Consider the following 18,454-nt stretch of genomic DNA (forward strand, 5'->3'; position numbering starts at 1 on the left):
TACATAAGTAAATGAACTCAATCAAAACACTGTGCAACACATAACTAAAACCAAAATTGTCAGATTTTAAATGCCAATAAAATCACTAACTATTCCAAACAAATAAAGAACTTCAAAAGTTAAGACAAAGTCGTGACTAATTTATTACAGCAATGTCAACGTAAACTATAAAAACTAAATAAAAATATCGCTCCCATTCTCTTTGATTAAAAAAATATGCAAATTAGCTTCGTTCGGACTTGGCGTAGTGTCCTTTTTTCACAACTGTTATCTTGTGTCCAGTCACGTTTTTCCTTTCTCAATATTTTGATTTTTATTTTATTAACAATAAATACATTTTTCTTTTTTTAATCGTTTCAGGGTCGCACCTTTGCCTCTATCATTAAGAATTTCTTACTACTATCTGGCCCTTTGAATGAGGTCTATTTGCCATTGTATGCCACCGAGAAGGGAAGTAAGTATCGTTTAGTAATTTATTTATTCACATATTGGTGACTAAGAAAAATTGTAGGCAGACACTACTGTCTGCTTTTACAATTTCTCCGCTAATTATTACAATTCTGTAATTTCCCCTTTTGCAATACTATAATTAGCAAAATTATTATTACCATATATTATTAATGATGTATATAAATTTAAATATGAATATTAAATTTGCTTAATCGTGTTTTTAAATCACTAAATTCACGTATATTAATTGTCTGTTCTATCATCACGTTTTTTTCCCACAGAAAATGCCTACAACGAAACACTGGAGACGGTTAAAAATTCATTCCCCCAATACATCCGCGAACTGGAGGGTGTAGCCGATGGTGCTCAAGTTGAGTTCCATAAGGTAAGTGTAGAAACACTTAGTTAATGATTTATTACAATGGAATAGTTTTTTCTTTCGCTACGATTAAATGCTGTAAGTTATACGGCGTGTGTGGCTATTAGAAAGCAGTATTAACATTTCTTATCTATAAACTTTTTTTATTACAAAAAGAAACACAGATAGTAAGCTGTCTAGAGAATATTTTATAATTACACCATTTAATAGGTCTGTACCATAATCCAAAAGTTTGTACAAATTTGTAAAAACTTTTACAAAATGCTGTTCTTAACAAACTTGTAAAGTAAAAGAGAGCGAATTTGGAGAGAATTTTGGAGACTTTTGTTACTGAGAACTTTTTGCAAGAAAAATTTTCCTTGTAACAATTTGCAGGTTTGATCAGCTGATTTAAATTCGAATGTTTTGTGGCGGTCTTTGCAATTCTTGACAAAAACATAAACAAACATTTGGTTATTAAAATAATTACAAGATAAAAAAAGAGAAGAGATAACTAAATAAATTATGGAAAACGAATTATTTTGTAAAATAACTTATTTTGTAGTTTGTGATGATTGTTTTATTTCTAAGGTATCAAATCCCAGCAAAAAGCGGCGCATCCATGGAGTAGGAGGAACACTAAGTGGGCGGCCAGCCGTTAGTTTATGATATGGAAAGAGAATTATTTTTGTAGCAATGGATAATCAAATAATTTTCATAAACAACCTTCGATGGTTAAATTACATCTTATCCGCCAAACTTCTTGTTTGTCAAATCAGCTGACTTCTTGCAAGTTTTTGCAAATTGTTGTTCGATAACAATCTGCAAATTTTTAGCTCCGAGAGAGTAAAATTAGTGGAAAGAAGTTACTGAGAACTTGATGAGTACTTGCAAGTACTTTTTACTTGCGAAGTTATCGTACAGACCTATTAAGTGGTCAGAGTTTTTAATGCGAAATAAACTTAAGAAAGCGATAGAACGCAGAACGGAAAATTTTGTTGACGAACTCAACGAAGTTTTAAAAGTCAATGCTGATATTAGATGAGGATCCAATATCAAAATGGACTTCTAAAAATACTTTGAATAATTTAGAATTTATTCTAAATCAATTTAGAAAAATTGTATACATACATACCTACATAAGTAAATTAGGCGCTTCTTCGTACGTTCCTTTGTACTGCTCCGTAGCCGTAACTTTTTATACCCTCAGCCTTTAGGCTAAAGAGGGTATATAGGCTTTGATACGACCTAAAATGTGCCTCATCGAAATAATGGTTTTAGACCTCAAGTATGTTTGTACGATATCCGTTTCAGAAAATTTTGAGTAGATCTAGCAATGTCCGTCCGTCTGTCTGGCTGACTGGTGCGCACGATAACTCTCGAACAGATCAATCGATTCGGTTCAAATTTTGGGTATCGAAATATTTTGTCCAGATTTGATTTAAGTTCGAATATGGGCCATATAGGTCCACTCCTTCAGGTGGAGATGCGGGGTTTTCACTTTACAAATAACTTTTCCGATAAAAATTATGGACATAGGTCACGTTTTGATATAGCTCCAATAGAACAGTATCGCCCGATTTTCGAAATTTTCAAGGTTTTAGCCACATTAAACAACCAATGTAGCTGATATTTGGTATTTAGTCTTCGGCAGGTCTTGCGAAATATTTTTACGGAGAATTGTTGGTATTGGTTCACGTTTTGATATAACCCCCGTGGAACGGTACCGCCCAATTTTCGGGTTTTTAATGTTTTTGCCACATTATCCACCCAAAATTACAGAAATTTGGTGTTCAGTCTTCATATATTTTTGTGAGTTTATTGAATATATAAAAATTTTGTCTTCAAATAAGAGAATTTTTCTTAAAATTTTTTTTTTTACCAATAAACGGCACATTTTTTTTGTTAAAAATCGAAATTTTGACTTTGTATTCTTTTCCTTGACGGTGTATTCTTTTTAGGGGACAAGTCCATACTTTTTGAGATAATGGCCCTGGAGCTCCAAAAAATCTGCAGTCACTAACTAAACTGGCGTACAGAAATAAAGCCCCAAGAAATAACGCCCCAAACGGGAATGAAAATGGACCCCAATTTTTGGGGTGTTTTTACAATTTGAAAAATTGCCCCAATACAAAAAGGCCCCAAACTAGGAAATTTGGCCCCAAAAAATATTGCAATTATGCCCCAAAATTTCATTGGGGCCGAAATGCATTTTTGAAATTGGGGTGCATTTGCAAAATGCATTATCACCCCAAACAACGAAAATGCAATTAGGCCCCAAAGTATGCATTCAAGCCCCAAAATATCTATTCACTTAAATTTGGGGTGTAAATGAAGCCCTAAATTTGGGGTGTAATTTCAAAAAATATTTTTAAAGATATTCATTCAATAGTTTGTAATATGTAACTAATTATGACAGTACTTTTTTATGCATGTTAAAGCCACCTAGAAACAAGCTCTTATTTTCAAGTGTACTAGCAGGCGTCTATGAATGTGATAAAAATAAAAATTTTAAATAAAATCAAAGACGATTGCGTAGGAATCGCAAAATCTTTGGGAAGTGGATCGTCGGTATCAAGTACCGTTCGTAATGTTTTTCAGAAACATTGTGATAAGTGAGTATTTCTGTACCAATTTCTATATACATATATGTATGTATATATTTTATAGTATCAGCAAGAATCACAAAGTATATATTTTAACAAAATACAAAGAAGTTTGCATCACATCGTTAACAAAAAATGTGTGCCGGCTCCAAAAACTCCCCATCAAATAGTTGAAGCATTCATGCTCGAAAAGGTGTGGACAAATTTCGGTCTGACCAAAAACCAAACAATCAAGTCAAACAGAATTAGAAAGAAATGGAAAGTAGCTGAAGAAAAATATTTTAAAAAAATAATTTAAAAAATCAAACCGAATTAGAAAAAATGGAGAGTAGCTGAAGAAAAATATATTTAAAAAATCGTGCGATTTTTTAAATATATTTTTCTTTAGCTACTCTCCTAATTCTGTATACTAAAAAAAATCGCGCGATTTTTTTAATATATTTTTCATTCCAAATCCATTCAAACAGATTTAGAAAAAAAGGGAGAGTAGCTGAAGAAAAATATATTTAAAAAAATCGCGCGATTTTTTAAATATATTTTTCTTAGCTACTCTCCCTTTTTTCTAAATCTGTTTGATTTTTTAAATCTAGTTTTCTTCAGCTACTCTCCATTTCTTTCTAATTCTTTTTGACTTGATTTGGAGAGAAAAAATATATCTAAAAAATCGCGCGATTTTTTAGATATATTTTTTTCTCTCCAAATCAAGTCAAACAGAATTAGAAAGAAATGCAGAGAAAAAATATATTTAAAAAATCGCGCGATTTTTTTTAGTATATTTTTTCTCTCCAAGTCAAGTCAAACAGAATTAGGAGAGTAGCTGAAGAAAAATATATTTAAAAAATCGCGCGATTTTTTTAAATATATTTCCCTTCCTTCCTCTGTAAAAAAGGAAAAATAAATGCCTTAGCATTTTTAAATAGGATGGTGTGTGAAGAAAACGCTATATGCACAAATATGCTCCCACTGGAAGATGAGGTATATAAATTAAACATTGTTAATAGGTGTATCTTTTTTACTTTCTTAATGTTGCTGAAACATTTTGTCGGCAGCTTTTCCTTTACACAACTGTCAAAATCTGCAACATTAGTAATAATTATTACCAATTATTATTACTTATCATATAATTTGTTGAATTCTATGAAATAAGTGTTTACTTTTGCTTGTTATTACTAAAAATTATTGTTATTTTGAGTCCTTTAATTTTTTTCGCTTTTTTCTTTATAAAGTTTTCGAAATTGCACCCCATTTTTTGATCATATCTTAATAAAAACTTTAGAAAATGCACCCCAATTTCTTGTTTTTGTTAAACACTAAAATATATTTAGGCCCCAAACATGTGCAAAAAGGCCCTAATGAAAAATTCAATTAGGCCCCAATATTATTTAGACCCCAATTTGATTTTCAAATTTTCGATTTACTTGTGGTGAATACAATTTGGCCCCAACAGTTAAATGAAAACAGGTCCCAAAAAGACGAAATTAGACCCCAAAAGTTTTGTTGTTGTTTTTCATATACCTGTTTGGGGCCTATTTTCATTTTCAATTTGGGGTGTTATTTCCTGGGGCCTTATTTCTGTACGCCACTAAACTTGGTTGTGCCTAACATAACACTCGCGTACATACTTGGATTACGTCAAAATATGGAACGTACATCGTACCACTCCTTAGGGTATCTCCCACACAAAATTTGGAACATGTAAAGTTTAAGGTTTGTTATACCATCAGCATTTATGCTAACGAGGGTATATACACTTTCATACGGGCAAAATGTGCCTCATCGAAATAATGGTTTTAGACCCCAAGTATGTTTGGACGAAATGTGTTTTAGACAATTTGGAGGCGATTGAGCAATGTCCGTCCGTCTGTTTGGCTGGCTGAAGCGCACGATAACTCTCGAACGAATGAACCGATTCGGTTCAAATTTTGGCTTTGGTAATATTTTGCCCAAATTAGTTTAAGTTCGAAGATGGGCTATATCGGTCCACTCCTTCCGGTACCTCCCCCACAAAAGTTCGAAATTTTCGGAAAATTTGTGCGCACGATAACTCTTGAAGGGGTAACCGATTTGGTCCATACTTTGCCCATCGTGACATGTGTACCAGACTAAAATAAGGTTTTAATATGGACTCAATCGGTCCACTCCTTCGGGTAACTCCCACACAAATTTCGGAAAACTTCAGTTTAGGGCCATCTCTCGAATCGCTTTGATTTTTGCTTTAGCAACTTGTATTCACTGCCCCCCATACGACGGTATAAGTTTCATCAGGGGCAAGTCCATACTTAATGAGAAAATAGCCTGAAAGTTGCAAAAAGCTCCTATGACACCGTGTGAGGTGGTTGGAGCGCAAGATAACTCTCGAACGGGTCTGCCGATTCGGTCCAGAATTTGGCCTTAGTAATATTTTGTCCAAACATAGTTCGAAGATAAGCCATATCGGACCACTCCTTCAGGTGCCTTTCCCACAAAAGTTCAAAAATGTTCGGTAAATTGTTCGCACGGTAGCTCTTGAAGGGAGTGGCCGAATTGGTCCATACTTTACACATCCTAATATATCTACCAGATATAGATCAGGTTCAAATATGGACTATATTTGTCCACTCCATCCGGTACCTCCCACACAGTTTTAAGACCTGATATGGAATCACTTTGATTTTTGTTGAAGTAAATTGCATTCGCTGCCTCAATTGCGATGGTAAACGTTTTTTTCTGGGGTAAGTCCATACTTCTTGAGCAAACAGCCCGAAGGTTGTAAAAACCCCCTATGGTACCATATGTAGTGGCTGGAGATCCATTATTTTTAGTATCTCCTCCGCAAAACTTTTGAACTTTAATCCTAATCAACATTTTTGTCGGTTCAAACGCACAAAATTTTTAAAACCATCTAAATACATGCGTTTTTTGGAAAAAAATTGTTTCAATATACACAGGCTGAGGGTATGTATATCTCTGTCGGCAAAGCCGACTGATACTTTTTTACTTGTTTTAACAAGGATATGACACCATGAAGAATTAGTTATGATATTGCCACTAAAAGTCGAGAAACCTGCTGGAAAACATATGTTTTGTTTTTAGAATTCTTGCGGTGAATATATTTTCAATTTCACCACACTCCACAGTTTTATTTTGTTCTCTGCCGGAATTGAACATGCAAACTTTTGATTTGTACACAGAAAAAAAAATTGTAGCCATTTGATAAAGAAATTCAAAGATTCAACCAAAAATTTATCGATTTTCCGGCAATAAAAAAAATTGTCATATTGACAAAATTCGATAAAATTTTGTGATCACAAAGTAAAAATGCATGTTGATAAAATAAAATTGTAATATTGATTAAAATATTTATCGATTTTTTTTATTTTGAACTGATAAAACATTTCACATATTGACAAAAATATTTATCAAAATATTCCACATTTTGCTTGATAAAAACAAAATATTTTTTTGATTAAAAAAATTGTTGAATGCATTTTTTCCAATCAATAAAAAAATATTCATATTTACAATTATTTTGTTGTTTTTTTTGTTAAATACAAACCCAAACGCCACAAAAAAAGATACATACACACATTTATAAATAGTGGTGGTTGTTTAATATTTTAAATGCAAAGAACAAAAGCAACACCAGACGCATAGGTACATAAAAAATAACAGATGAGAGAAAGAAAAACGGAATGGAATAATTAATAACAGAAGTATATAATTATTTAGTGCCACAAATTAATTTTAATATAAGAAAACAAATAAATCACTTTTAAATATAAAATACAGGGAACATCATTAAACGTTGCGAAATAAAACACGTTCTTCTGCCACATTGAAAATCATCAGCGGAAAATGGGTATCTGTAATGTGAGAAATAGTACATCCATATATATTTCAAACTAGCAAATGCCCGCTACTTCGTATGCGGAAAGGGAACAGAATATATAATCAATATTTAATACGGGAATGGTGAATGCTGTTGTACTAAGACCTATTTTTATTACCAATATTTTTTTCGATTGTAGCCAGAATTTACAAAAAAATCTGCCGTATCGCATCCCTACACAACTACCATATTTTTATTTCGAATTTCCAAAACTACGTATCATATTGCAAATTTCAGATTTGACTCCTGGTTTTAACCCTTCTAACATATATTCAAACCCCAATTCACTTTTCCAGCTTTATCTGTTCCCCTGAAACCCATTATAGTACTATTTAGTAGTTTTTGTATAAATAAGTACGAATTTTAAAAGCCTCCTCCCTACCTCCCTACCTCCACTCTAAACACGAATTGCTAATCTAACGCCAAATTTCAAAATTCCTTACACAATCACTGTAGTTCCATTTGGCACTTTTCCATAAGTACGAATTTCCAAAACTACCTCAATCCTACGCTCCAAGAGTAATCTGTTCACGCAAATATAAATTGTAGCGAATTCTGTACCATTTAGTACTGCTTCGTGCACGTTAGTACGATTTTCCAAAGCTACGTCTATATCTCAATTCCAACAGTAATCTTAATTCCATATTTCAGGATTTCAGCTCTTCAAATCCAAATCATACTAAGCTCACTACCATTCAGGACTTTTCGACCTTTGGTACATCTGTCTTACTCTTCATCAGTGACCCCCATTCCAAATTTCAGGATTCCAACTCTATCCGTTCACCCAAATCCAAATTATACTAAATTTAGTACCATTAAGAACTTTTCGTGCATTTATGTATAGTTCGAATTTCCAAAAACCTTTCCTTGTTACTCTCCACCAGTGACCCTAATTTCAAATTTCAGGATTCCAGCTCTATCCGTTCACCCAAATCCAAATTGTATTAAATTTAGTACCATTTAGTACTTTTCGTACCCCTATATTTCGAATTTACAAAAACCTTTCATTGTTACTCTTCATCAGTGACCCTCATTCCAAATGTCTGTATTCCAGCTCAATCTGTTCACCCAAATCAAAATTGTATTAAATTTAGTACCATTTAGTACTTTTCGTACTCTTATAGTTCGAATTTCCAAAAACCTATCATTGTTACTCTTCATCAGTGACCTTCATTCCAAATGTTTGTATTCCAGCTCAATCTGTTCACCCAAATCAAAATTGTACTAAATTTAGTACCATTTAGTACTATTCATGCACTTATAGTTCGAATTTCCAAAAACCTTTCTTTTCTACTCTCCATCAGTGACCTTAATTCCAAATTTCAGGATTCCAGTTCAATTCGTTCACCCAAACCCAAATTGTACTAAATTTAGTACAATTTATTACTTTTCGTACCCCTATAGTTCGAATTTACAAAAACCTTTCATTGTTATTCTTCATCAGTGACCCTCATTCCAACTGTCTGTATTCCAGCTCAAACTGTTCACCCAAATCAAAATTGTACTAAATTTACTACCATTTAGTACTTTTCGTACCCTTATAGTTCGAACTTCCAAAAACCTTTCATTGTTACTCTTCATCAGTGACCCTCATTCCAAAGTTTTTATTCCAGCTCTATCCGTTCACCCAAATCCAAATTGTACTAAATTTAGTACCATTTAGTACTTTTCGTACCCCTATATTTCGAATTTACAAAAACCTTTCATTGTTACTCTTCATCAATGACCCTCATTCCAAATGTTTGTATTCCAGCTCAATCTGTTCACCCAAATCAAAATTGTACTAAATTTAGTACCATTTAGTACTTTTCGTACCCTTATAGTTCGAATTTCCAAAAACCTATCATTGTTACTCTTCATCAGTGACCTTCATTCCAAATGTTTGTATTCCAGCTCTATCCGTTCACCCAAATCCAAATTGTACTAAATTTAGTACCATTTAGAACTTTTCGTGCACTTATAGTTCGAATTTCCAAAAACCTTTCTTTTCTACTCTCCATCAGTGACCTTTATTCCAAATTTCAGGATTCCAGCTCAATTCATTCACCCAAATTGTACTAAATTTAGTACAATTTATTACTTTTCGTACACTTATAGTTCGAATTCCGAAAACCTTTCATTTTTATTCTTCATCAGTGATCCTCATTCCAAATTTCACGATTCCAGCTCTATCCGTTCACCCAAAACCAAAATTGTACTAAATTTAGTACCATTTAGTACTTTTCGTACCCTTATAGTTCGAACTTCCAAAAACCTTTCATTGTTACTCTTCATCAGTGACCCTCATTCCAAATTTTTTATTCCAGCTCTATCCGTTCACCCAAATCCAAATTGTACTAAATTTAGTACCATTTAGTACTTTTCGTACCACTATAGTTCGAATTTACAAAAACCTTTCATTGTTACTCTTCATCAATGACCCTCATTCCAAATGTTTGTATTCCAGCTCAATCTGTTCACCCAAATCAAAATTGTACTAAATTTAGTACCATTTAGTACTTTTCGTACCCTTATAGTTCGAATTTACAAAAACCTATCATTGTTACTCTTCATCAGTGACCTTCATTCCAAATGTTTGTATTCCAGCTCTATCCGTTCACCCAAATTCAAATTGTACTAAATTTAGTACCATTTAGAACTTTTTGTGCACTTATAGTTCGAATTTCCAAAAACCTTTCATTTTTATTCTTTATCAGTGATCCTCATTCCAAATTTCACGATTCCAGCTCTATCCGTTCACCCAAATCAAAATTGTACTAAATTTAGTACCATTTAGTACTTTTCGTACCCTTATAGTTCGAACTTCCAAAAACCTTTCATTGTTACTCTTCATCAGTGACCCTCATTCCAAATTTTTTATTCCAGCTCTATCCGTTCACCCAAATCCAAATTGTACTAAATTTAGTACCATTTAGTACTTTTCGTACCCCTATAGTTCGAATTTACAAAAACCTTTCATTGTTACTCTTCATCAATGACCCTCATTCCAAATGTTTGTATTCCAGCTCAATCTGTTCACCCAATTAAAATTGTACTAAATTTAGTACCATTTAGTACTTTTCGTACCCTTATAGTTCGAATTTACAAAAATCTATCATTGTTACTCTTCATCAGTGACCTTCATTCCAAATGTTTGTATTCCAGCTCCATCCGTTCACCCAAATTCAAATTGTACTAAATTTAGTACCATTTAGAACTTTTCGTGCACTTATAGTTCGAATTTCCAAAAACCTTTCTTTTCTACTCTCCATCAGTGACCTTAATTCCAAATTTCAGGATTCCAGCTCAATTCGTTCACCCAAACCCAAATTGTACTAAATTTAGTACAATTTATTACTTTTCGTACACTTATAGTTCGAATTCCGAAGACCTTTCATTTTTATTCTTCATCAGTGATCCTCATTCCAAATTTCACGATTCCAGCTCTATCCGTTCACCCAAATCCAAATTGTACTAAATTTAGTACCATTTAGTACTTTTCGTGTACTTTAGTTCGAATTTCTAAAAACTTTTCTTTGTTACTCTCCATCAGTTACCCTCATTACAAATTTCAGGATTCCAGCTCAATCCGTTCACCCAAATCGTACTAAATTTAGTACCATTTAGAACTTTTCGTGCACTTATAGTTCGGATTTCCAAAAACCTTTCTTTGTTACTCTTCACCACTGACCCTAATTTCAAATTTCAGGATTCCAGCTCAATCCGTTCACCCAAATCCAAATTGTACTAAATTTAGTACCATTTAGTACTTTTCGTACCCCTATAGTTCGAATTTCCAAAAACCTATCATTGTTACTCTTCATCAGTGACCTTCATTCCAAATGTTTGTATTCCAGCTCTATCCGTTCACCCAAATCCAAATTGTACTAAATTTAGTACCATTTAGAACTTTTCGTGCACTTATAGTTCGAATTTCCAAAAACCTTTCTTTTCTACTCTCCATCAGTGACCTTAATTCCAAATTTCAGGATTGCAGCTCAATTCGTTCACCCAAACCCAAATTGTACTAAATTTAGTACCATTTAGTACTTTTCGTGTACTTATAGTTCGAATTTCTAAAAACTTTTCTTTGTTACTCTCCACCACTGACCCTTATTTCAAATTTCAGGATTCCAGCTCAATCCGTTCACCCAAATCCAAATTGTACTAAATTTAGTACCATTTAGTACTTTTCGTACCCCTATAGTTCGAATTTCCAAAAACCTATCATTGTTACTCTTCATCAGTGACCTTCATTCCAAATGTTTGTATTCCAGCTCTATCCGTTCACCCAAATCCAAATTGTACTAAATTTAGTACCATTTAGAACTTTTCGTGCACTTATAGTTCGAATTTCCAAAAACCTTTCTTTTCTACTCTCCATCAGTGACCTTAATTCCAAATTTCAGGATTCCAGCTCAATTCGTTCACCCAAACCCAAATTGTACTAAATTTAGTACAATTTATTACTTTTCGTACACTTTTAGTTCGAATTCCGAAAACCTTTCATTTTTATTCTTCATCAGTGATCCTCATTCCAAATTTCACGATTCCAGCTCTATCCGTTCACCCAAATCCAAATTGTACTAAATTTAGTACCATTTAGTATTTTTCGTGTACTTATAGTTCGAATTTCTAAAAACTTTTCTTTGTTACTCTCCATCAGTTACCCTCATTACAAATTTCAGGATTCCAGCTCAATCCGTTCACCCAAATCCAAATTGTACTAAATTTAGTACCATTTAGAACTTTTCGTGCACTTATAGTTCGGATTTCCAAAAACCTTTCTTTGTTACTCTCCACCACTGACCCTAATTTCAAACTTCAGGATTCCAGCTCAATCCTTTCACCCAAATCCAAATTGTACTAAATTTAGTACCATTTAGTACTTTTCGTACCCCTATAGTTCGAATTTACAAAAACCTTTCATTGTTACTCTTCATCAGTGACCCTCATTACAAATTGCAAGATTACAGCTCTATCCGTTCACCCAAATCCAAATTGTACTAAATTTAGTACCATTTAGAACTTTTCGTGCACTTATAGTTCGAAGTTACAAAAACCTTTCATTGTTACTCTTCATCAGTGACCCTCATTCCAAATGTCTGTATTCCAGCTCAATCTGTTCACCCAAATCAAAATTGTACTAAATTTAGTACCATTTAGTACTTTTCGTACCCTTGTAGTTCGAATTTCCAAAAACCTTTTATTGTTACTCTTCATCAGTGACCCTCATTCCAAATGTTTGTATTCCAGCTCTATCCGTTCACACAAATCCAAATTGTACTAAATTTAGTACCATTTAGTACTTTTCGTACCCTTGTAGTTCGAATTTCCAAAACCCCGTTGGTACATCTTTCTAGCTCTCCATCAGTTACCCTCATTCCAAATTTCAGAATTCTAGCTCTTACCGTTTGCCTAATACAAAGGGTACCATATTTAGTACCTTTTAGTACTTTTCGTACACTTCTAGGTCGAATTTCCAAAAACCCAGCCTTATCTCACCCCTACACACCAACAGCAACCTACACCCAAAATTTCAACTTTCTAGCTTCAGCGGTTTCGTCTGGGCGCTGATGAATCAGTCAGTCAATCAGTCAGTCAGTCAGTCAGTCACTCACCTCACTACTCTTTTATATATATAGATATATAAAATGTTTTGATGTTATTACCAATATCACATGCGGTTGCTTCTGTGTCCAATAAAATATTCTTATTACCCTTTTTCATATTCATGAATTCAATTATAAAATGTATTGGCCATTTAATTTACTTGAAAAGCACCTTTACTTTAAGAAAACACACAAACACAGATTTATGCACTACCGATCCACATACCACGACTGCTTTAAAGGAACTGCCAAAATAAACCAAACTGATGGTTAAAAAATGTTATCTGCCTTCCTAAACCACCAAGCAGAAAAAAACATGAGAGCTCGTACCGTTTTTGTTCTTTCCCTCTTCGTTTGTTAGGTTCATAAAAATCAGCAACAAACTTACATACAAGCCATCACCCCAGCACAAATAAATAAACAAGCCAAATGCCACACAAACGCTCCATCCCTTCATGCCGCCAAAATTCCATGACCATGCTTTGAAATATACATAGCAACGACACTCACATCTCAAGAAAAAAAAAAATACAGCACATTGTTGTAGCGCTCTCTTTATGCCCTAAAAATGTTGTTTCTCTCGCTCTTGAGAGCGAGAACATGCGACAAACCTTGAAAACCATTTTAACTACAGAAATTTATTAATAACCATAAACAAATTTCAATAAATTATTTGTTTGAAATCGTTTATTGATCGCTTTTTAGTAACATTTTCATGTTTGATAAACATTTTCCCTATATATTCGTAATATTTTATCGCCATTCGACAAAAATATGGTGATAAAGCTTTTAATCAAAATTTTCTGGGTGGCTTTTTTTTCTGTGTAGTTAAACACTCGACACACTGTGTCACGTTTGCATGCCTTCGCATGCATGTACATGACCGCAGAACTCACAAATCTCGGTTTTGTAGTTAGAAACACACGCTCTACGGTTACACGCATTACTTAGTAATGAATAAAGTAAGTAGTTTTGTATGGTAGAGTATTAAAGAAAAACAACCTTTTTAGCCTACCGGTAATGCAGAAGGTAATTTTTTACATTACTTTGTAATAGGTTCATGTGGCTCTCAAATTTTCGCTGCGTGGACATACACGCTCTGTGCCACCGTACTCATTACTTAGTAATGAGTAACATACATAGTTTTGCCTTGTGAAGTTTTAAACAACTAGGTAAATATTTGTTTGCCTACTGGTAATGCAAGAGGTAGCTTGTTTTCATTATTTGGTATTATTCGATCATGTGGCTCTCAAATTTTTGCTGGGATAGACTATGTTGCTGAATGCAGTATACTGCAACTACTAACTGCTTCGTCATCTGATCAACAGCAACCGTACACGCAGCACAAAACACCGGACGTAACTGTTCCAAAGCCTTAAAATATGTCCTTTTGTAATTTAATTGCAATAGACTCCAAGGTAAGATCGGCTGCACAGGAAACCATGTTCAACATGGTAACAACATACTGAGGAAGAATCGCACCAGAAGTGGTTGTGTGAACTAGCCTTCCTGTTGAGTCAGTTTGTTCAATACAGACCTATCTTGGCCTATAATCTTAAGAACTAAATATTACAATTTAACTTAACCTAACATAGAGTAGTGAGTAAAAGAGAGAGATTGCACAAATGTGTACGAAAGCATCTGCCACACAATCTTATGGAGAGGTCATAAACACACTTAGTTTTCTCACATGTGGCAAGCGATCGTGCTACACAGCCTAGATTACGTCCAGTAATCTAACTTAGTTCTTACATTAATCAAACTACCTTCTACTAGAAAAGACGGTCTGCATATCACATGTTTACCATTTTCAAGTGGACTGTATTAAAAATAGATTCCTATTCAACTAAATATCTCTCTTCTCTACACACGTAATCCTCGCCAAGACATTCGCTATCGTTATTAGAAAATTCGCCTGTTCGCTATGTAAACAACTATCAAATTCCTTCAAACTAACTCATTACCAATATTAGGTAAGTTATGAGTATTTCGTTGCATATAGTTTTTACAGAACCGTTAGTCAAAAAAATCTGAAAATATACTGAAATGTTTTGCTGAGGAGCAGCATCACCACAGCAAAAATAAGGGGAATCAAAAACCTCATTTTGAAAAAGTGTCCGATTTCACTCAGAAATCCCCATATACAATCGAAGGTTTTTTACTTCATGAATTGTAATGTCTTCCAATTCGGAAGTTTGATAGAATGGCAGTGGCTTAGAACGCTAAGATGTGGGCAACATTGTCTGTTTTTTTTTTTTTTTGCTTCTGGCTTCGATGCTGCAGCCCGCTTTTTGAACGTAGTTATATATCGATTCATTGTACTCTTCAAACTGGATTCCATTAATCTCCTCAATGGCCCAGTTCTTGAGTCCAAGAAATCTCTCTCCACCTCATCTTAAATTTTTGTCTCCTTCTGACCTTTGGGTGATATTTGGTGTCGGCTGCCGATCCGTCTCAAAGGACCAATGTATAACTGGGATCTTTCTGAATGTAATAGAGGACAATGCGTATTTTCCTATGGTATATGGTAACATGGGGCGCCTTCGCCACATTTTTGTTAAACATGTTCTCATATCGACATCATTAACGTTTTTCGAAATATTATTTTTGGTAAGAATATAAGCATATCTTGACTATAAGTTTTGATATATAAATGATTATTTTTGAGAATTTACAAAATGTCTAAAAAGTGGCGAAGCCTCCCCACCCATGGGGTAGCTTCGCCATCGACATAGGACATATATCAACGGACTCTAAAACAGGCATTTACCATACTTCCTCCTCAAATATCAACATTATGCATTATTATTAATATTATTAATAATCAAAAATGATTCTAAAATTTACAAAAAGAAACATATTCTAGCCGTTAATTGAAGTAGGTACCTTGAATTTAGGCATAAAAATGAAATTTTTGCCAAATTAGATAGTTTTAGCACAGTATTTGATTTCAACTTCACATTATAGCGTGGTATATCAATAGCACAAACAATTTAAGTAAAACCTGACATATTTCTCACATTAACCCACAACACCCCTATCATGGCGTAGCCGCCCCACCCCCTACATAGTTCATAATATGAATATATTGACACTTATAATTACTTTTATCATGCAAATTATTTGGATTTATATTCTTCAGCAGTTGTCTATTAACGGTATAAAATATAATTTTGATATCACAAAAGGTATACAAGATATCACAAAATATACCTACCATGAATATTTTTCGCAATACCCCAAAAACATGAAACCGCGTGCATCAGCAATCATATATGCGATAGAAATGCCAAATTTTGGGAGATGAAAGATCTTTGTTAAACTCACAATTTTCCCTTTAACGGCATTTCTGTAGCAGTTATAATTATCAAGAAAATCGGCGCTGGCTAAGGCACCCCAGTGGCGAAGCCGCCCCATGTTACCATACTTGTCGAACACTGTTTTATTTAAAGCAGCGATAGATAAAATTACCAAAAACCTACTTATCCCCATTAGTTTGTCCACCGTAATTGATTTCCTACGGAACTTTCTCCCAACCATGAACTAATAATTCCGCTATGTTAAACCACAGCTAATCTGATTTCCATAACGTCAACTTGTTGATTGAAATGCACTTTAATTTAACATCAATGAAATATTTTTCCATGCAGTTTTTTTATTGCCATAATTTTGACGCACACGGGGAGAGAGAAATCGCAGAGTAGGAATTTAAAATATGAAATATTTCATAGCATTCTAAAGTTTAGAATCTACATCTGAAGGTTATCCAGATCATTAACATCACAAAGAAAATCGACACTGACTATGGTAATTAGTAAATACAATTTGTTGAATATTCTCCTTAGTGCAACAAATAAACGCGATTCAACTTTTGCATATAGGTTTTAACATAATTAATTTACACAGCAGGTAAATGTCATTAACATTTCCGATTTATAATGTTGTGTATAAAATATGCAGGTGGTCAGTCGTCATATTTATGACAGCAAAATATGAAAAATATATTATAAAATCAAAAGTGAATTAAGTGCTTTATAACAGTAACATGTGTGTAGAAGTTTTGTGGGTATTATAACCAGGACCCATTGATTTAAATATGTATGATATATGTACCGAATATATCAGAAAGATTTGAAAAGTCAAATATATACGATAAATCCAAATACGCAATAGCACATAGTTCAAATCATACAACAAAATCAATTTTCAGCAATTTAAAAAGTATGATTCAAAAGATGGACAAGCATAATATAATATATCAGATTGAATGCGGAGGTAACGATGAGGAAACATGTGGAAAACTTTATGTTGGTACAACAAAAAACAAATTAAAGACTCGCATGTCGGCACATAAGTCAGACATAAAACTGAGAAATAATAATACAATACCGAAGACAGCTCTTGCCGAACACTGCAAGCAGAACAACTACGTACCAAACATTGACGAAGTGAGAATATTACAAACAGAAAACAATTACAACAAGAGACTCACACTAGAGCAAACCCGTTCGTGGGTATTGATTTGGTTACGAAGTTTTTCGGCAAATCACACACACGCGACCCGAACGCAAAGTAAGAGAGCAAATGTTTTGATTTTTTTACTTCAGTCTTGTACTGAATTTCATGCAAGCAGGTTGATGCCGCTTTATTTGTTTATTTTTGGGTACACAGAAAAGATTTTGCAGTTGTACAGCAAATATGTGGAGGGAAGAATTTGAAAATGATTTTTGTTTTGTATTAATATTTTTAATGACGCAGAATGCCTCGTCTGCAATGCAACAATAAAAAATGTATGTATGCTTAGAAAGTCTTAAAAAATCATTTTTATATACAATTTGTTTTTTCTCTCAAAAAAATTAACATATGAAGAAAAATACTTTTCAAATTATGAAGTTATTTATATTATTTTTAATTTAAGTCATACAAAGCGAACGCGCCAACAATATATTTTTCATTTCACACTCAATATGAAAATCATCACCCTGTTCTGTCAGTGTAATTTTACCCACACATAAACAATTTAAGCGCTCGCTCTTCTTGGTCGGCTATGCACTAGAGCAGCCATGCACGCGTCTTTACGAAAAAGTTAACTACAACTCTCTTTCCCATACAAAAACCCAAAATAGCATTCTCTTCTTGTGCACCATTGCACTAGAGCATAGCCGACCAAGAAGAGCGAGCGCTTAAATTGTTTATGTGTGGGTAAAATTACACTGACAGAACAGGGTGATGATTTTCATATTGAGTGTGAAATGAAAAATATATTGTTGGCGCGTTCGCTTTGTATGACTTAAATTAAAAATAATATAAATAACTTCATAATTTGAAAAGTATTTTTCTTCATATGTTAATTTTTTTGAGAGAAAAAACAAATTGTATATAAAAATGATTTTTTAAGACTTTCTAAGCATACATACATTTTTTATTGTTGCATTGCAGACGAGGCATTCTGCGTCATTAAAAATATTAATACAAAACAAAAATCATTTTCAAATTCTTCCCTCCACATATTTGCTGTACAACTGCAAAATCTTTTCTGTGTACCCAAAAATAAACAAATAAAGCGGCATCAACCTGCTTG

General features: G+C 33.5%; 1 protein-coding gene across 1 annotated transcript in view; it reads left to right on the forward strand.

Moving 5' to 3' along the window:
* t (C45 family peptidase tan) overlaps window positions 1-18,454 on the forward strand; it is a 98,717-nt gene that overhangs the window by 38,277 nt on the left and 41,986 nt on the right. The window contains exons 2-3 of the mRNA XM_073975977.1: window positions 361-454; window positions 732-835. Of these exons, the coding sequence (XP_073832078.1) occupies window positions 361-454; window positions 732-835 (198 nt within the window). The remainder of the gene's footprint in view (window positions 1-360; window positions 455-731; window positions 836-18,454) is intronic.

The sequence above is a fragment of the Musca autumnalis genome, unplaced genomic scaffold (genome assembly GCF_047663935.1).
Source record: "Musca autumnalis isolate F117 unplaced genomic scaffold, ASM4766393v1 scaffold_3, whole genome shotgun sequence".
In the NCBI taxonomy this organism is placed as follows: domain Eukaryota; kingdom Metazoa; phylum Arthropoda; class Insecta; order Diptera; family Muscidae; genus Musca; species Musca autumnalis.